At 54.0% G+C, this 16,846-nt stretch overlaps 1 protein-coding gene across 16 annotated transcripts in view; it reads right to left on the minus strand.

The window, feature by feature from the left end:
- Nucleotides 1–4,536: 4,536 nt before the first annotated feature.
- The window catches only part of PTPRF (protein tyrosine phosphatase receptor type F), a 396,981-nt gene continuing 384,671 nt past the window's right edge, over nt 4,537–16,846 (minus strand). For 15 of the 16 annotated variants that reach the window (XM_076340381.1, XM_076340397.1, XM_076340391.1 and 12 more), the window contains 9 exons: nt 15,723–15,842; nt 14,469–14,623; nt 12,855–13,140; nt 10,758–10,936; nt 8,131–8,257; nt 7,778–7,903; nt 6,967–7,121; nt 6,360–6,495; nt 4,537–6,221 (listed from right to left, as the gene is read on the minus strand). In XM_076340381.1, coding sequence (XP_076196496.1) covers nt 6,153–6,221; nt 6,360–6,495; nt 6,967–7,121; nt 7,778–7,903; nt 8,131–8,257; nt 10,758–10,936; nt 12,855–13,140; nt 14,469–14,623; nt 15,723–15,842 — 1,353 coding nt within the window. In that variant the 3' untranslated portion in view covers nt 4,537–6,152. The remainder of the gene's footprint in view (nt 6,222–6,359; nt 6,496–6,966; nt 7,122–7,777; nt 7,904–8,130; nt 8,258–10,757; nt 10,937–12,854; nt 13,141–14,468; nt 14,624–15,722; nt 15,843–16,846) is intronic. The other variant, XM_076340394.1, reaches the window with a different exon arrangement.

Below are 16,846 nucleotides of genomic sequence, written 5' to 3' on the forward strand. Positions count from 1 at the left end.
CCCGCAGGCCCGCTCAGCGCGCCGTCGGAAGCGCTGGGTATTAATCCCGTGTAAATGAGCGCTGTAGCGAGCTAATGGGTTTCGGGCGCTGAATGGTGACACACAATAGGCATGTGCCAGTTGAACGTATTAACCAAGCTAATTACACTCCTACAAATTCTGCGTGTAAGCAATGCCAAAGTAGAATGTGATACTGTGAAACTCTGGCAGCAAACGCAACCTGGGGCTGGACCGGCGCCAGGCCCGGCCCACACGAGGGAGTTTCGCCAGCACAGATCCGTCAGCTAGAGATGTGGAAAAGTGCCCCCGTGGCCAGTGTATGTCATCGATAATCCACCGCCGTTGTGCTGAGGAGTGGGAGCTGACACTATAGCTTTAGCAGCAAATGCTTTCAAGTGTGGACAAGGCTGAACGCTTGACAGAGCCTGTCTGGGGATACTGACCCCGCCTTGGCTCCGACTGGCTGCGATTTTCACAGATTGTGTGCGCTAAATGCTTTTTGAATGCATAAGTGACAACAGGCAACCTTGAAACTAAGCCCAACCCATCTGAAAGAGCTCGTAACTATCCTCAGAGACCACGCTCCGTCCCTCGTGCCTAAATAAAACCTCAATTCCCCTGTATGTTTCTCCTGATACGCATTTCCTTTGGTGTCACGCTACGGGCATGTGGCAGCCCTGAAAGTCTCACCAAAACACCACTCCAACACATATTTTCTGTGGTCTGCTGCCTCTCTGACCTGCTCAGGCTCCGAGTTGCCAGGTATACGGACCAGAACCCAAAAGTGGATTAAAATAACAGCAGGCACAACACTCAGCCTCCTACAGATGGAGGTACCAGCACAGGCAACTGTCAGGTAATGGTTTTGAGACAAACTCTGCGTTTCCAACCTTTCTGGTGGCTTGGCAGCTGCACTTGCTATCCATTAGTCAAGAAAGAGCAACTTTCTAATATCAGGAGACACGAGCCAGTCTTTTAATGATGACAAGTGGTAAAATGTTGCCATGAGCAGAAATGTGTAGGCAGGAAAGCTTGATGACATATAACTTTTACTGTGGACTGAGATTACATATTAAAACTGGCAAAAGGGCAACAATGAACTTTTAATTGGAGGGATCAGAATTTTTCCAGCTCTCAGAAATGAACCGGGTCAGAACAGGCAAAAAAGAAAAAGAAAAAAAAAAGTCACTTGACTCGGAAACTTTACAAATGAAAATGGCAACGTTGCTGAGAACAAGAAAAGCCAGGACTGTGGGGGAAGGAGTTGCCAAGCTACTGCTCAGAGTAAGCTCAGATTTGTTCAGTGGTGCAGCTGTTTCTTTTCCTTATTTAACAACTATTTTGCCCTTGAAAACAAAATTTAAAGCAATGGCATCGCAAAGGGCAGGTGCTCGGGCTGTATGTTAGTTCGCATCACTGGAAGGCAAGCCAAGCCTAGGCAGGGCCTACACTTGCTGCAGGTATCAATGAAATGAATAAAAAATTAAAAATAGAAAGAGCAGAAGAGCAGCTCAGTACCCAGGAATTCACCTTTGACTAGCTGCCATTTAGCTGCTGTCCCACCTGCCAAACCTTGCCCTTTACAAAGCTGCTTATCTGAGGCTGCATTAGGGCTACCTGGTACAATTAAGGAATGGAAAATTTCCTCTAGAAAGAAAAAAAAGCCAGCAGTAAGTTCCCAGCTCCATTGCTCAGTGTGAATGTGTTTGGTCTGTCAGAGAGACGCCAAAAGACAGAGGCCAAACATCTCCTTATGGCACCACCTTGGGACCATTCACTCCAGATCTGGAGGACAGCATGGCACTGTGAAGCCACGCTGATACCAGAGGGAAGGAGCAGCCTCAAACTGATACCAAAGAAGATGGGAGAAAAAAAATGCCGGCTAGGATAAATCCCTTCTGGCCAGGGAAAGCTGAGCAATGCAGCCCAGGCACAGCAGTGCCAGGCTCTGGGAAGAGGCAGCATGGCTCTGCATGGAGCATGGCACAAGCCACAGCGCTGGCTCTGAGGGCAGACCGGGTTAGTCTCCCTGTCTGTCCACTGTACAGGCTAGTCTTTTTTTTTTTTTTGGTCCCCTTTTATTTTGTGAGATATGCAGAGATAAATGGAAATGCATGTTAAAGGAATAAGCACTTTTAAACTGATACGACTCCATCCCCTTTGGGGTGAGCTGGCTTTAGGCGAGCAGTGCTGGCTTTGTGTGAGGAGGACGGGGGAGTGGGACTTCCCCTACAGGCAGCAGTTGCCTTTGCCACTCTCTGACCTGGCTGTCCTCTTGGGGCCTGTCCCCTTGCCAAGGCGGCATGTTCTCACACTTTGGGGACCTCCAATGAGCTGTGTGCTGAGCCTTTCTTGGCCCTGTGAGGCCAGCATGAGGCTTCAGCCACGTGGCTTCACCTCTGCAATATAGGTGTACCTACCCGGTGTCTACCCAGCAATAGCCTTGCTGCAGAGGCCCGGGCTCAGTCATGTTATTCCCAGCGTGGTCCATGCCGAGACGCTTGTTCCCTCTCACTGCTCCTGTCTCTACTCAGCCCATAGGTAAGCTCACTGACCACCCGAAAAGGTCACTCTGTGCCTTATACATGGCAGGCAGAAAAGCAGAGCTCGCAGAGGCAGTCAGTTGGGAGTGTTTGTTCCCTCATGTTTTCCCTGGGTCGGTTGTAAAGGGTTTGGGCTAAGAACATGACATCAAATGGGGAGGAAAGCCCCAAGTGTTCTCAGACAAAGAGAAGGAAGGTACATGCGCATGTGCTTGTGCGTATGTACAAGTGTTCTGGCAACTGCTGTTTTCAGTGAGAGCAAATCACTGCATTCAAAGCCACACATGGCCTAGAGGTTCTTCCTGTGCATGTGGCAATGCCTGGTGAGTGCTTGGTGAGTGGCACATCCATGTGGCGAAAGCATCGTCACCAGCTGTAATTTAGCAGCACAGCCAAAGCATTCTTGCTGCAGCGCAGGCAGGTGCTTGCTGCCCGCTTCCCAGCTGGACGGCTTCCTAAAGCACAATGGTTAGCATGGCATCCTTCCTCCTCAAATGAACCCGCGTATGAGCAGGTGCACGCTTGGCCATGTAGCCCTGCCATCCTGGGCCCTGGCAGCAATGCAAAGCAAAGCGTCCCGATGCCAGTGGTGCTGGCACGTGCGTGCGCACATGCCTGTGCACGTGCGCTGCTTCGCGAGGGCAGGAGCTTGCTTTGCTCTCAGATCTGCATCTTCGAATGGGGCTGCCCAACAGCAGAGCCAGGGAAAGGCTCCACCAGCCTCAGGTCACCCCCGGGGCGAAGCACTGGGGTAGGAACCAGCTGGGCGAGGGGGAAACACCATTTTGCATCTGGCACCTGGTCAGGTGCTGGTATGGCCTGGCAGGAAACGCCATGTGTGGCTGCGCTCCAAGAAAGTCAGTGAGGAGTCTGTAAGAAGGTGCCCAGTCACGTCAGGGAAAAGCTCATCAGTCTGCCTGCCACACTTTCCCACCCATCGTGCACATGCTGGCCAGGGCAGATTTGGCTTCCTCAGGAAGGATGGACAGGCTGTGGGGCCCTGGCCCACGTGGTTCTGCCCCTTGCACTGACCTTTCCCTTGCACGCTTGTGCTGTTTGCAGGTGCTGCTCTCTCTGGGAGCCAGCACTGACCTGGGGGTTTGCGGTTCATACTGCAGGGCTGGGGCTGGCCTGCCCATGCAGAGCGGGCACAGCCGCATGCCTTGGCGGGGGTTTCACACCTGAACATACTTGGATGCTGTTCTGCAGTTAGAAGCCAGGCAGTGGTTTTACTGCTGAGCAGTAACTTTGTGTACGCAACTGTCCTCAGTGCCGCAGAACAGCGTTACTGCAGCGTTCCTGGAGGCTGGCAACGTCTCAGCCTCATCCAGGACTGATACTGCCACCAAACCCCACCGCCACCAACCCTTCTCTTTCCTGCAAACCCACAAACAAAGTCTGTAGCTACCCCAGCCTGGTCCTGTAGCCAGTATGCCAGCAGAGAAGGGGGTGCAGGTAAACGCACGTCCAGCAAAGCTCAGCATCACCCCAGAGCTGCATCCTGCTACACCCTGGGGTCCTCTGAGGATTGGTAACTGGCAGTAGAGCAGGTGGGGAGGACACGTCTCAGGCCCCGGCCACCACTGGGACAGCTTGTCCAGAGCATGGCCTGGGCAGAAAGTGGCTACTGGCTTCCTCCTGCTGGGAATGATCCATCTTTTGGGAAGTGGAGGGGACCCAGAGAGAGCCACGGCTGCCAAGACAGGCTTGGTAGGAGCCATTCCTGGAGGTGCCAGGGACTGAAGACCCTCGGTGCACCTCGGTACAGCTGCAGGGGGGCAGGAGGTGAGCACACGCATGCACAAAGGGGGTTGTCACAGAGAGTCTCCGAGCTCCCTGCTGGCACTGTGATGCTGTAGGAGGTGTAGAGTGCCCATGGCTGGGATGTGCCTGTGGGAAAGGACTTCTCTGGCAACAGGCTGGGGAGCATGCCCATCTCTGAGGGACTCTATGGCCTCTGCTTATTGCTGAAGAAACAGACAGCAAAGCCAGCTTGTATGAAACCCGATTATTCAAATTTATTAACATCAAGAATTATGCAATGATGCTGTAGATTTTTTTTTTTATTAACAAATAGAAAACAGACTGTATACAACGGTGACCCCTACAGCACTATGCATCCACAAGGTAAAAATGAATGTGTCCTCCAACATTACCAACCCTGGATTGCTGATTTCAACGTAGCTTGGATTCTTAACATTCGGAATACATGTGATAATACAATTAGATACCCTTCCACCACCTTTATTCATAACTCAATGCACTCGAAAGAGGGTTGCTCACTCCCTGTCTTTAGTGCAAGCGTGATATAATAAGGAGTATTAATATATAGTACCATTAAATTAAGTCCAGTAGTCTTGCCACATTGGTTCATTAGAACGTCCTGAAGTAGCGGAAAGTACAATATCCTAGTGACTTTTAACATTTGCAGGATAGCAGAAATTATAGATACACCCAACCTCTGAAGCCATGTGTACTCCCCTCCCCTTCCCTGCAGTACCCTGCTTTCCAAAGAGAGCCTGCCTGGCTCCGCTCTGGGGACGGCTGCGCTTGTGCTCCTTGCCTTTGTAAATGCTCCGATGCTCTTCACTGGTGAGAGGTGACAGAATGGCGCTTGCACGCACAGAACCGCGGGATTAACAAAAAGGGCCGTGTCTCGCTCTTTCCATCCCCTCCCCGGGGAAGTGTGGGACCCACTCACTTCTCCTGCCCCCTTCCCAGTGAGACACACAAAAAGAGGCTCCAAAGCCTGGAGCCTGGGATTTCGGGTCTCTCACAAACAAGGCGACGACAACTCAGGTCATATCGGGATCTGCCGATACACACGGTCACTGCATTGGTTTAACACGCATCGTAATAGGACTGAATGGTTTCCAGCTGACAAAGGGGACAGCTTCTCTGGTGACCCCACGTGCCCTCCCAAACCCAAACCTACTCAGGAAATAATGGAGGGGAGGGGAAGGCTAAAAAGTAATTGGTAGCTTAGGTCCAGTTCCATGAATTTTCATTTTCTACAGAGGATTAAAAAGCAGCCTACAGGGAATGGAGCCGGGCAGGAACCACAAGCCAGCTGCTGCAAATTACCAAGGAAGCTGCACTAAAATGGGCAGAACCAGCAGTGACTGGGCTGAAATAAACACAGGGCAGTAAAAAATGTAAAAGCAAAAGGAAATTAACAAAAAAACCCCAATTCCCAAAGGTTTGGCGGGTCCAGTTCTGCCTGGGCAAAACATTAAGACTTGCAAAAAATAAAAAATAAAGAGAGAGGAGGTTATAAAAACCACTAGTAACTATTTTACATGTTTAAAAAAAAGATCCCATTCCACCCACCTAAAGCCTCGCTGTGAAATGCAGTCGCGTGAGACAGGGCGAGAGATGCACATGAGCAGAAATTCAGCCAGAGACTGGAAATGCTTTTGGAGTCGGATTCCCTCGTTTGGCGCTGGGGCGAAGTTCCTAAATGCCGTGGTCAGAACTGGTTGGCGTGGAGGTCTGCTGCCTGGGCAGCACCTCCATCTGTACAGAAGGACTGAGGAATGGGCGGCTCTGGCTCAGAGGGACCCGTCTCCACTCCTAGACATCCCCACCGCGACTGGAGGAAAGCACTAGTTACGTTGCATAGTGGTCGAAGCTGCCGAGATACTCCAGTGCTGCTCTGTAGCAGAGCTGGTACTGGTCCTGCAAGGCAGCAAGGGGGGAAGCGTGAGAAGCGGGGACCCAAGGACATCAGGCAGCAGGGTTGCACATCCAGAGATGCCGGCTCCCCTCCTGTCTCCCACAGATCTCCCACCACCCCGGGGAGGAGAGGACACTCACCTCTGTCTGCACCATGGCTGGCCGCTGTGTCCGCAAGGTCTTCACTGTCTGGAACATGTCCACCACCCCCTCGTAGCGCATCCTCTCCAGCACGATGCTGAGCGTGATAAACACGCCTGTGCGCCCGACCCCAGCGCTGCGCGGAGGGAGCAAGAGGTGCCGTTAGAGACCCGCCAGCCCCAATGAGGCTCTGCACAGCTCCTAGGAGCGGTGCAAGCTCATGGAGCATGGGGACATGCTCAGTGGAGCCAGGAGAAGCCACAGGGACATTGCCAGCCAGAGGTGCCCTCTCAGCCCCATGGGGCCCACCGATTCTGCCTTGCCTCTGGGCCAAGCTGCCGTGGCACCCTGTCCTGCCCAAGGACTCTTCCAAGGAGCTACAAATCAGTACTCCCAGGGCACTGGGTTAATCTAGTCACCTGGCAGAAAGGCTGTCAATGGCACCCATGGATGTTGCTGCCTCCTCGTCCCCTGCCTGCCTCTTGCCAGTGGTATGCAGGAGGGGCACCAAGTGCAGGGGAGCTGGCAGCTGCCAGGGTAAGCGAGGTAGGGGACATCTCCGAGGGCTGATGAAGGCAGAGGTGGGTGCTCATCTGCCCTCACTCACCTGCAGTGCACCGTGATGGGCCCGTCCTGCCCGAACTGCTCCTTGGTCTTGTGCACCTGCCCGATGAAGTCGATGAAGCCCTCTCCCGTCTTTGGCACTCCCTGCTCAGGCCAGTCTGTGAACTGGAACTGGCGGATGGTCCGTGACTGGCCGTCCTGCAGGGACAGGGGTGTGACGTGAACCATGGGTGAGGAGACAGCAAGAGGGGCTGATCTCTCTCCCCTCAGCACTGGTGCTGCTGACCTGCTCTCAGACCCCCTGGCCCAGGCCAGGCGAGAGGGTGCACAGCTCATGGATGAGCCCAGGCAGATCTTTCACTGAGCGTTTGGGGCCTGCCTCTGCTCTCCCATGTTCACCCCAGGGCAGCTGAGCCGAGCAGGGCTTTGGGCCCCTGCAGGGCCTGTTGGGTCAGTGCCCTGGTCCTGTTTGGGGCCCAGGTCCACCCCAGGACCATGTTTACTGTCACACAAGGGTCCTGTGCCCGGTCAGATGCTGCACACAGAGACTCCAGGTGCAGGGGAGCCCATGTTAAATGCTTGCCCAAGTGCGCAGCACAGGCAAGGCAGGGTCTGGTGCTGACAGGGATCCCTGAACTGCTCACCGGGGCTGACACAGCTGGCAAGGAAGAACTTGTGGTGAGAGGAGCAGCAGGTGAGGGGCAGCAGCCCCTTCTGCCTGCAGTACAAGGCAGCACCTAGCTTTCCGGTTCCTCCAGGAGCTGCTGCACGCTCCCTTCAGTGGCTTGGGCAGGGCAGAGGTGGGGCAGAGGTATAGGAGGCAGGGGAGCTGGGGAGCCAGCAGTTGCACTCACCCTGGCATCTGTCACCTTGAACTCTCGGAGAATGTACTGTGGCATGTTGTACTCTGCCATGGGGTCCACCACGAAGTACTGGTACCGGGCAGAGCGCTCTGCGGGCCAGTACTGATGGCACTTCTCCTGTGGATGAGGAGCATGGTGAGACATTAGCACTGACAAGCTGCTGCTCCTCCCTCCCGCTCCCTGGGAGCATACGTGGCTGTGGGGCCACAGGGTCAGCCACAGGACATGCCAGCAGGAGGCTGGCCCAGAGCGGCTGGTGCTGGGGACAGACTGGGGTGAGCTGAGAGGTTGTGCCCACAGACAGCAGCCACACAGCCCCCTTCTCCCCTGAGCAGGATTCGTACCCGGCCCATCTCGCGCAGCTTTGTCAACATCACCACGATGGTGGAGTTGTGCTCCCAGAGCATCCGCCAGAAATCCTCTGTGGTCTCGGCCAGCGGTCCCTGCGTGGCGATGTAGGCCTTCTGCTGCCTGCGACAAACATAATGGTGCTCAGACCAGCTCCTGGGAGGTGGGCAGCAGCTGCTTCTGGGGGCTGGTGGGCCGGGAGGGCTGGAAGCAGGGACCCCGTGCAGCAGGCAGCAGGGCTGACAATGCAGCTGCAGGAGACAGGTCTCTAGGACTAGCCATGGACTTGGGGGGAGGGATGAGCCTGCCCAGCGTGTGTCTTCTAAGTGCTCCCCACAGATGCAGTTAGCACCACCAGGTGCAGGATCCAGAAAGGCTGCTCGTCTTTGCTGGGGTGACAGTGTCCCCAGCTTGTCCCTAGCACTGCTGCACTGAGATCCTTCTTGGCACCCAGGCCCACGTGAGCAGGCTGCCAGCACCCATCTGGGCTGGGAGGAGAGGCTGTGCTTGGGGACGATCCCAGCAGCACCCCTGGGTTCCTGCATGTTTACTCTCTGCAGCACCCACCATCCCTCCCTTTGCATGGGAAGACACAGAGCAACTGAATCAGGTCACTTGGATCACGCATGCCAACTAATAACTAGGGCAGTGTGGAAACCACCAGTACCATTTTGTCAACTTTTCCGAAGCTTCCAAATTTGTCCTTGGTTCCACTGTGAACCAGAGCATCTCTCAGAATGTCCCATGTGAAAGCAGAGCTTGACCTGCCCCAGCCTGGCAGCCACCCTAAAGAAAGCACCCTTGGTGCTTTGGACTCTGAGAAGGGCCATCTCCGGTGTGTTGGTTCTTTGGCTTGCCGAGCGCCCTGCCTGGCACACTGGTGCCGCCTGCGAGAGACGGGTCTGGCGCTGCACGGACAGCAGAGACATGGTCTCGCTTCACCACTGCGGGGCGCCGGAGCCCGCGGGACGGCATCCTCCCGTCCAGCATTTCATCTCTCCGCTGGTGCTAAAAATTAATGAACGTGCTGCAGGACAGCTGTAACGTGCAGGATGAAGACAGGGGCTGCTTCAAGGTGGATTTATAAGACATCATAAAAAGCAGGGAGTGGGGCTGCAGAACGAAACAAAAGAGCTAATAAAGATGCAGCACCAGTGATGTCTGCAGGACCTTGGGCCAACTGATCTCTTTAGATAATATGGAGGAGATTGCTCGGTTCAAAGGAAAGGAGGGGAAGAGATAACAGCACTCTTCAGGGATGGGGTAGGTAGCACATGAAATGGTACCACCTGCCGTGCTGGCAGCCCTCCCTCTGTAGCATCACCAAGGGGCAAAACCAGCATAGCTCTTAATCAGCTCTTGAGCCAGGGCACTGTGGGTGCAGCCCACCTGTCAGACACTGGGCTGCCGGGGCAGGCGCGCAGGCAGGCGGCCACGTTAATGATGCGGTACTGGATGGCTCGGAGCCACACAGGCAGGAGGGAGCGGAGGCTGCTCCGTGACAGCTTTTCTCCAGCCCCTTCATCCTTCCCCATTACTCTGTCCCACCCTGAGGGAGCCTGGCTCGCTGCGGTTTTGCTGTGTTGGGATGCTCCCAGGGTTGATCCCCTTCTGCTCCATGCCCACTCTTGCCTCCACGTAGCCCTTCCCCCTGGGAACCCTTCCTGGGCTCAGCTGCTGGAGCAGGGATGGAAGCATAGAGCCACTGGCCTGGCTGCACCAACATCTGTTCCCTTTGGCAGTGCCTGTTGCCACTGGGCGGTCACCAATCCATAAGAAGCGTTTGGGCAGAGCCAAGCTGGAGGGGGACTGTGCCACATCCATCATTGTATCCCCCACTCCTGCACTGGGTGACCCTACTGCGATGGTGCACAGAAAGATGACACGAATGAGCCTCGTATGTGCGTCGTTGGAATTTGGTCTGGATTATTGTCTGGGGACTGGCTGGGAAGGAGATGTGGCCACTGGGCTGTTCCCCTGCATTCTTCTCTCCTGGCACTTAGCATCTGAGAATGTGATGCCAGCAGTTAGATACAGAAACCGTAAGTATTATTGCCCCACTAGATCTTAATTTGTGCTTTCTAAAAGGTATCCTGGGAAGCAGAACTCAGTGACGGGCTTCCCAGTGTCCAGCACCAGCCCTTCCTGAGGATCCACAGACTGCCCCCAAAATCAAGACATGTGACAATGAGCCTTGGGCTGCTGCCTGGATCAGCCACGCAGCCCAAGCACACTTCTACTTCTGGTTGCTACAGCTAGTGAAGGGGGGCAGGTTTGCGTTAGATGCTGTAGATATAAAACACATACCAACGGATGCCTACCAGAAGATCCTATAAACCTCCGCAGGAGCCAGCAGCACAGCCTCCCACCCCAGCCACGTGGGCATCTGTCTACAGCAATACAAGCCAGCCTAGCAGCGCTCACTCACTAGCAGTCTTCACATAATGTTAACTATATGCACCGGAGCATCTGAGAAGATGGAAATAGATAAAATGCAACAAAGTGATCCCCAGCCCACCTCCAGGCAGCCAGGACCAGTCCTTGGGAAAGAGGAGAAGGCAGCTCTGCCCAGGTTCCCAAGCAGGCAGGACAGGCTGGCTTAGGCACCTAAGGTGGCCCTTACCTGTACCCATCTATGAAGCTGGCATTGATGTAATCGGAGCCCTCGACACCCCGGATGGGCTGCAGACAGACTCTTGTCAGCTCGTATGGCATAATGTTCACGAGGCGGTTCTTGAATTTGTTGCATGGGAGGTTGGCACTGATGAAACGTGAGGTATGTGCTTTAGAGTTGGCCAGCAGCTGAAAGAGGAGGAGACATGTCAGACCCCTGTTGGGGATGCAGCAGTCTGGGGGCAAAATCGGGGCCCTGGCAGCAGGGCAGGCAGGAGCCCCTCCAGGCATGCAGACATGCTCCCTCCTCTGGCCGAGGGACAGCCGCCGGGGACCAGGTCTTTCCGGACCAGACGAAGGGCTCTGCCACCACGTTATGAGGAGGCTGCACCCAGCTGCTCTATTTCACAGTAATCAGTCTGGTTTTCAGTACTGCGTCGGCCCCTCTGCCATGGTATTGCACACCTAGGCACAGCATGGCCTCGCTGCTGGCTTTTGGTGCATGGCTGTAGGTGACAGCAGGGGAACCACCTGCACTCACTTGCTGCTACAGCCCCAAAGTCACACATAGTGGAGTGGAGACCCACAGCAGCTCTCTGACACACAAAGGGCCAGGACATGAAGCTTTGTACCTCGCTGAACCAGGGACACACGCCTGGTGGCATCAGGGAAGGAAAATTTTCCATCTTCCAACAATGTCTTGCTATTTACTCTCACCCCAGAAGAACCCAAGAAAAATGTGAGAATTGTGACAGTTTTAGGTAAAGAAGATCTATTTCGGGTTACTGTGAGACATTTTATGGTTCTCTGTGAGCCCTGTAAACTGGAGTCATGGTAAATGTGTTACTTAGATCTGCTGGCAGAGACGTTCAAGCAGAAGTCCCTCTTTTTTTTTTTCCTTTTTCTTTCTTTTTTTTTCCTTTCCCCAAAAGACCCCTCCAGCATCTCCAGAGCCACCCTTCTCTCTATGTATGGCAGCTGGTCCTTGGCAGAGGCTCCCTGCAGAAGGACAGGGTTGCTCTTTGGGGAGTGACGCAGCCATGTGAGGCCCTCCCATATCCTGTTCCCCAGGGTTTCCCACGCAGTGGACACTGCCAGGGCACAGAGAGGGGCAAATTTTATTACTGTTCTAAGGAGACCCTTGGAGAAACAGCAAATTTTTGTCTTTCTTACAACAGAGTTGCTAGAGTTGAGCCTAATTCTGTGGCTCTCTTGAGGGGTTTCTCAGTGCAGGTGTCACCATGAGATACTAATGCAACATGTTCTACTGTGCCAAGCCAAAGACACCAGCAGCCCTGGTAACCACAGGACTGAGCTGCTCAGCTATTCCAAGTTTACGCAGAAAGTCAGTATTTTGCCTCTCCTGCTCCTTTGTCACTTGGAGGGAATCCCCAGGGTGAAGCTGTATTGCTGCAGTTCATTTCACAGCCTGCATGGTCTGCTGCCTCCCTGCATGAGCTATGTTCCCCTGCATGAGTTCACTGGACTAATGCACCTCATCTGAGAATATGGGCGCTTACCAGAGCTCACTTCCATCTCCAAGGCTGTAATAAATATCTGCAGTTGGCATTCACAGATACAGATAGCAAAATGTGGACTTGGCTTCTTAAAAGCAGCGTGCCTTATAACATTACCTTCACCAATTCTAGACACCAAGGCTTGGTGTCGAGGTGGTTAAAAGATAACAGAGCTCAGCATTGAAGAAATGAGACTATAAACGTCTCACATATTTAAACTGGAGCTGTTTCTAGACAAGTTGCTCACAGTAACGTCAATTATCACTAACACGATCTGCATCTGATTTCAGATGCAGCTCCCGCTGCACAGTGAACCTAGAGCAGAACGTGCTGCTGAGAACTGCGCATCCATCTGCCTTTTATATCCTCCCCAGAAGCTGCCAATCCAGGGGGGACCATGGCCGACACAAGCTTTACAATTCAAATGTGTTTGAAATCACTGCCTACCTGGTTTAGAAACACACAAAAGAGTAACTGTCTGTAATGATCCACGGCTCTCCTTTCCCAACCCCTGGACGCGTGGCTCAGTGGACCTGTGTGGGCAAAGACAGGGCGCCAGGGAAGGGGGGTGCTGGGGCTCTGTCACCAACCTTGAATTCCAGCTCCATTGCAGTAACGCTCTCGCCTGGTGGCACCTGGGTCAGCTTCTGGATGTGAGCAAAGAGGTTGCGTGCAGGCACCTCGGTATTGCCACACGTGGCTGCCTCCAGCAAGGCCTCGTGGATGAAGATGTACTGGTCCTCTGTCTGCACCATGTAGTTGCGCTGAGAGCGCATGCACGTCACGTGGCCGTAGATGTCCACAGTCTTCTCATGCTTCATCCGCTCCAGCATGGCATCAATGACAATGAAGCAACCAGTTCGGCCCACGCCGGCACTGCGGGAACAAAGCACATGGCCTGAGATGACACTGTCTCCTACAGATGCCATGCAAGCTCTGCTCTTGCTTAAGAAAGCACCTGGACCTAGAGTGCACAAAAGGGGAGTAAAGGCTGCTCCCCACTCTGAAGGCTAATGAGCTGAGCCCCAAACAAGAGGTGACAGGAGGAGCGAGGGAGAGAGGCATTGGAGAATGTGGGAGGCTACTCAGCCCTTCTGCTGTCCCCCTTTCACTGATGGAGCGGAAAGGACACGGTATCACTCTGCTGGTCCCTGCGGTGGCTGGCAGCACCTCCACAAGGGAAGGAGAAATGTATTTAACAGGCAGGAGAGTGACAGCGTACATGTGCATGAAGTCAGAAGACCTGAAGTCCAGGCTGGGCCCTGGCACCAGTGAAGCCCATAATTTAAGCCTGCTTGTCTCCTAACCTTGGTCACTGTTTCCTAACCCATAAAACGAGGACAGCCAGTGCGAGAGGGGAAAGCAGAAAGGTGAGGTCATGCGTGTCTATGCTGAGCTCTTTGCTCAAGCACCGGATGCCTCTCCACGTCTGTTGGAAGGGCAGTAGCAATCCCCAAACTACTCACCCTGAGAGCACCCTGAAAACAACAGACTTGCTGTCGTGACATGTAAACACAGGCAGAGATAGGAAGCTAGCCATTTCCTCATTTATGGTGCAAGTCAGATCCTTAACAGGGCTTTAATACAGCTTGTTTGTGTGTTAATTATACCCCACTCCCATCTGAAACAGAGCATGAAAGAAGAGCATTAAACACTGTTGGTAAGGCATATGCTGGAACAGCAATGATGGAGTGGTTTGTTCAGTAATAGTCCCCACTCGGCTGGTATAGATAAATCTTGCCTGGATAAGATGCTGAGCCTTAGCAGACTAATATTTTGCTTAAAGAGCTGCCTTTCTATGCTGCGAAAGAGTTCTACTGTAAATACTGCGTATGAATATTTGTAGAAGTCACTGCATGTGTGTCTGTCAATGATGTGCCTCTGAAAGGTACCACCTACTTGTGCTGGGCACAGATCACTTCATTTTTAAATGGTACTTGCAGTTTTGCGGGAAGAAGTGTTTTCTGAGGCTCTCCATACAGCTGCACTGTTTAATCTGACAGAGCAGTAGCAATACAAACGTCACCACTGCATTACCGCTGCTGGTTGCTGATCTGTTCCCAGCCCAAGCATGCAGTGCAGGTTATGCTACTGTGAAACCTTCCCTACAGGAACAGGAGACTCCACTTTTAGCTGGAAAGGTTGAAGCTCCTGCAGCCAGAAGGCACCTGCCCAGGTGCAGCTTGGCAAACACACAGTCCTACCTGCAGTGGACAACCATGGGCCCAGCATCCGGTGGGTTACAGGCCTTGACCCGTCGCAGAAAAGCTAGGATTGGGGTGGGGTATTCTGGTACCCCGTGATCGGGCCAAGCCATGAACTGGAACTGTCGCAGCTCTCGCTTCTCACTGGAGCCATTCTGTTGAAGACAAAGAGGAGTTGTTTTGCATGAAAACAGTCTCATCCGAGGATGGGAACCCGCTGATCGGGTAACAAGGTACCCAGCTGGCTGGGTAACAACTGGCATGTAATGCTGTGCGTGATCATGCATGTATTGGGCTTTTGCCACTGAAAATCTGGAGGCAAAACATAGTTTTTTTTGCAGGGCTTCTGTACACATAGGTGCTCTGTGGAAAGCCAGCTGATACAGAGAGCAGAGCAGCTCTGCGGGAGCGGAGCAGACTGAAGGGAAGGTGAAAGACTCGTTTCTGCACAGCATGGGGTCACTACCCACGTACTCACTGCACATTCAGGGAAAAATGGGCACTGGGCATGGAAGGGCCACAGCAGCCAGGTCTCTCCCTGTTCCTCTGCATCATGGGTCTCTTTGGGATGGCTGATCAGCCCGTGTCTGCAGAGACTGCCCTGCTCCTGTCTCAGCTTGGCTGAGTGATCTATGCAGCAATGTGGTAGGACTGGCCGGGTGACTGCTGGGGGCGAGATGCCTTCCCTGGGCGTGAGTGTGTCCCCATTGCACTGTGCTCTCTCTGCCAGCGTGGCCCAGACTCAGTCACACACAGAGGCAGCCGGCTGCAAAGCCTGTTTGCATTGCCGTGACATGCAGCTGCTAGCACTGCCCCCAGGGATTTCCAAACACTAATGAGTTACGCAGCAGGCAGGAGAGAAGGGCTTGTGCACACGTCAGCAGGGACCCTCCGTTTGCATTGTTAGTGACAGGAGTGCTAAAAACTCACTGCTTCCCATGTTGTCCCTCTAATGGGAGGACAGCTGTTACATGTACACTCGCCAGAGGCAAGCATGGCCCATCACAGGGACTGAATGCATACAGGAGAGCATCAGGTGTCCTAGCCAAAATCCAGTGGTGGCCAGATGCACAACCTGCAGCCGGTCTTCCACTGCAGCCCAGCTGTGAGAAACGGCCCATGTGTGGACCAGCCACACGCTTGGCCAAGCCAGGCACAGCCGGCAGCCTCTGCCTGTGGGCTGTGCAGCACCCTGCAGCATTGGGGAGCGGCTCTGCATTACCTGGAGCAGGAACAGCCCAGCCAGCGCCATACCTTGTACAGTGCAAAGGTGCGGACGGTGTAGGTCGCCAGCTCGACTGTGTCCAGCAGGGTCACCTGGATCATCCCATAGGTTTCTGTACCCCGGCTCGGCCAGTACTGGTCACACTTTACCTGTGGGGAGGAGAGGAGAAAGGGTCAGTGCTTGGCTGCTGGCTGGGGCATTTGGGGTGAGGAACAGGGCTCTGCCCTTCAAAGGGTAAAGACAGAAAAGAGTCACTGTGCAGGGGGGCCCCAAACACCCAGATTTCCTTCTCCCGGAGCGTCCCAGTCCCCAGCAGAAAGACAGCACACCCTGGGTGACATAAGTCTTCATATTCAAAGAGCAATTTTTTTTTCCTGGAGCCACTGGTGGGAAGCAGCGAAGGGGTCCAGGCCACCAGACACAGCAGCAAGAGCAGCACCAGGTATGAAGACAGTGTGCAGCAACTGCTAGCAGTGATTTGTGCCTGCTGTAATTTTTCTTCTCTGCCTCCTGTTTGGGAAGATGGGGGTCTTCAGGGCTGTGCTTGCAGCATCCCCCTGCCTGAGATCCGTCTGGATGGAGAGAAGGTCGGCAGGTGCGGGTTGGTGGGAGGAGAGCTGGTGAAGCAGGGCAGGGGAAGCGGTGGTTTCTCTGGGGAAGGCTCTGCTTGAAGGACAGCCGAGGTGAGGGAGATGCAGCCTGTATCCCCACCAGCTCCCTGATATCCCAGCCTGAAGTCCTAAGTCCTCAACCCACAGCACTGAGCTGAGACAGAACACAGCTCTGAGTCCAGCACGGTACACAACAATACAACAACAGGCACTACCTTTCCCCATAACATCCGTAGTCCCCCAGGTGCCAGCGTGGCCCCCAGGCAGCAAACCACCCTAGTGAAAGAAGGGACACAGCCCATGCCAGGCCTCCAGCCTGGACGCTGTGTCCATGGGGCTGACCCTACCATCCTTTCTGCATTGCCGTAGGCTCAAGTGCATTGAGCATCCCCGAGAGATGCCAACCTGCCCTCCTGGCAGGTGGCGCATCCCTGGAAATCTACATCTCCCAGGTGTTTCAAAAACTGCTCTGCAGCAAGGCACAGATGCCAGCTCAGACACAGACACAACTTGTTCTCCCTCTGCGAGAAGACACAAACTGT

Source organism: Aptenodytes patagonicus, chromosome 5 (assembly GCF_965638725.1).
Source record: "Aptenodytes patagonicus chromosome 5, bAptPat1.pri.cur, whole genome shotgun sequence".
Lineage (NCBI taxonomy): Eukaryota > Metazoa > Chordata > Aves > Sphenisciformes > Spheniscidae > Aptenodytes > Aptenodytes patagonicus.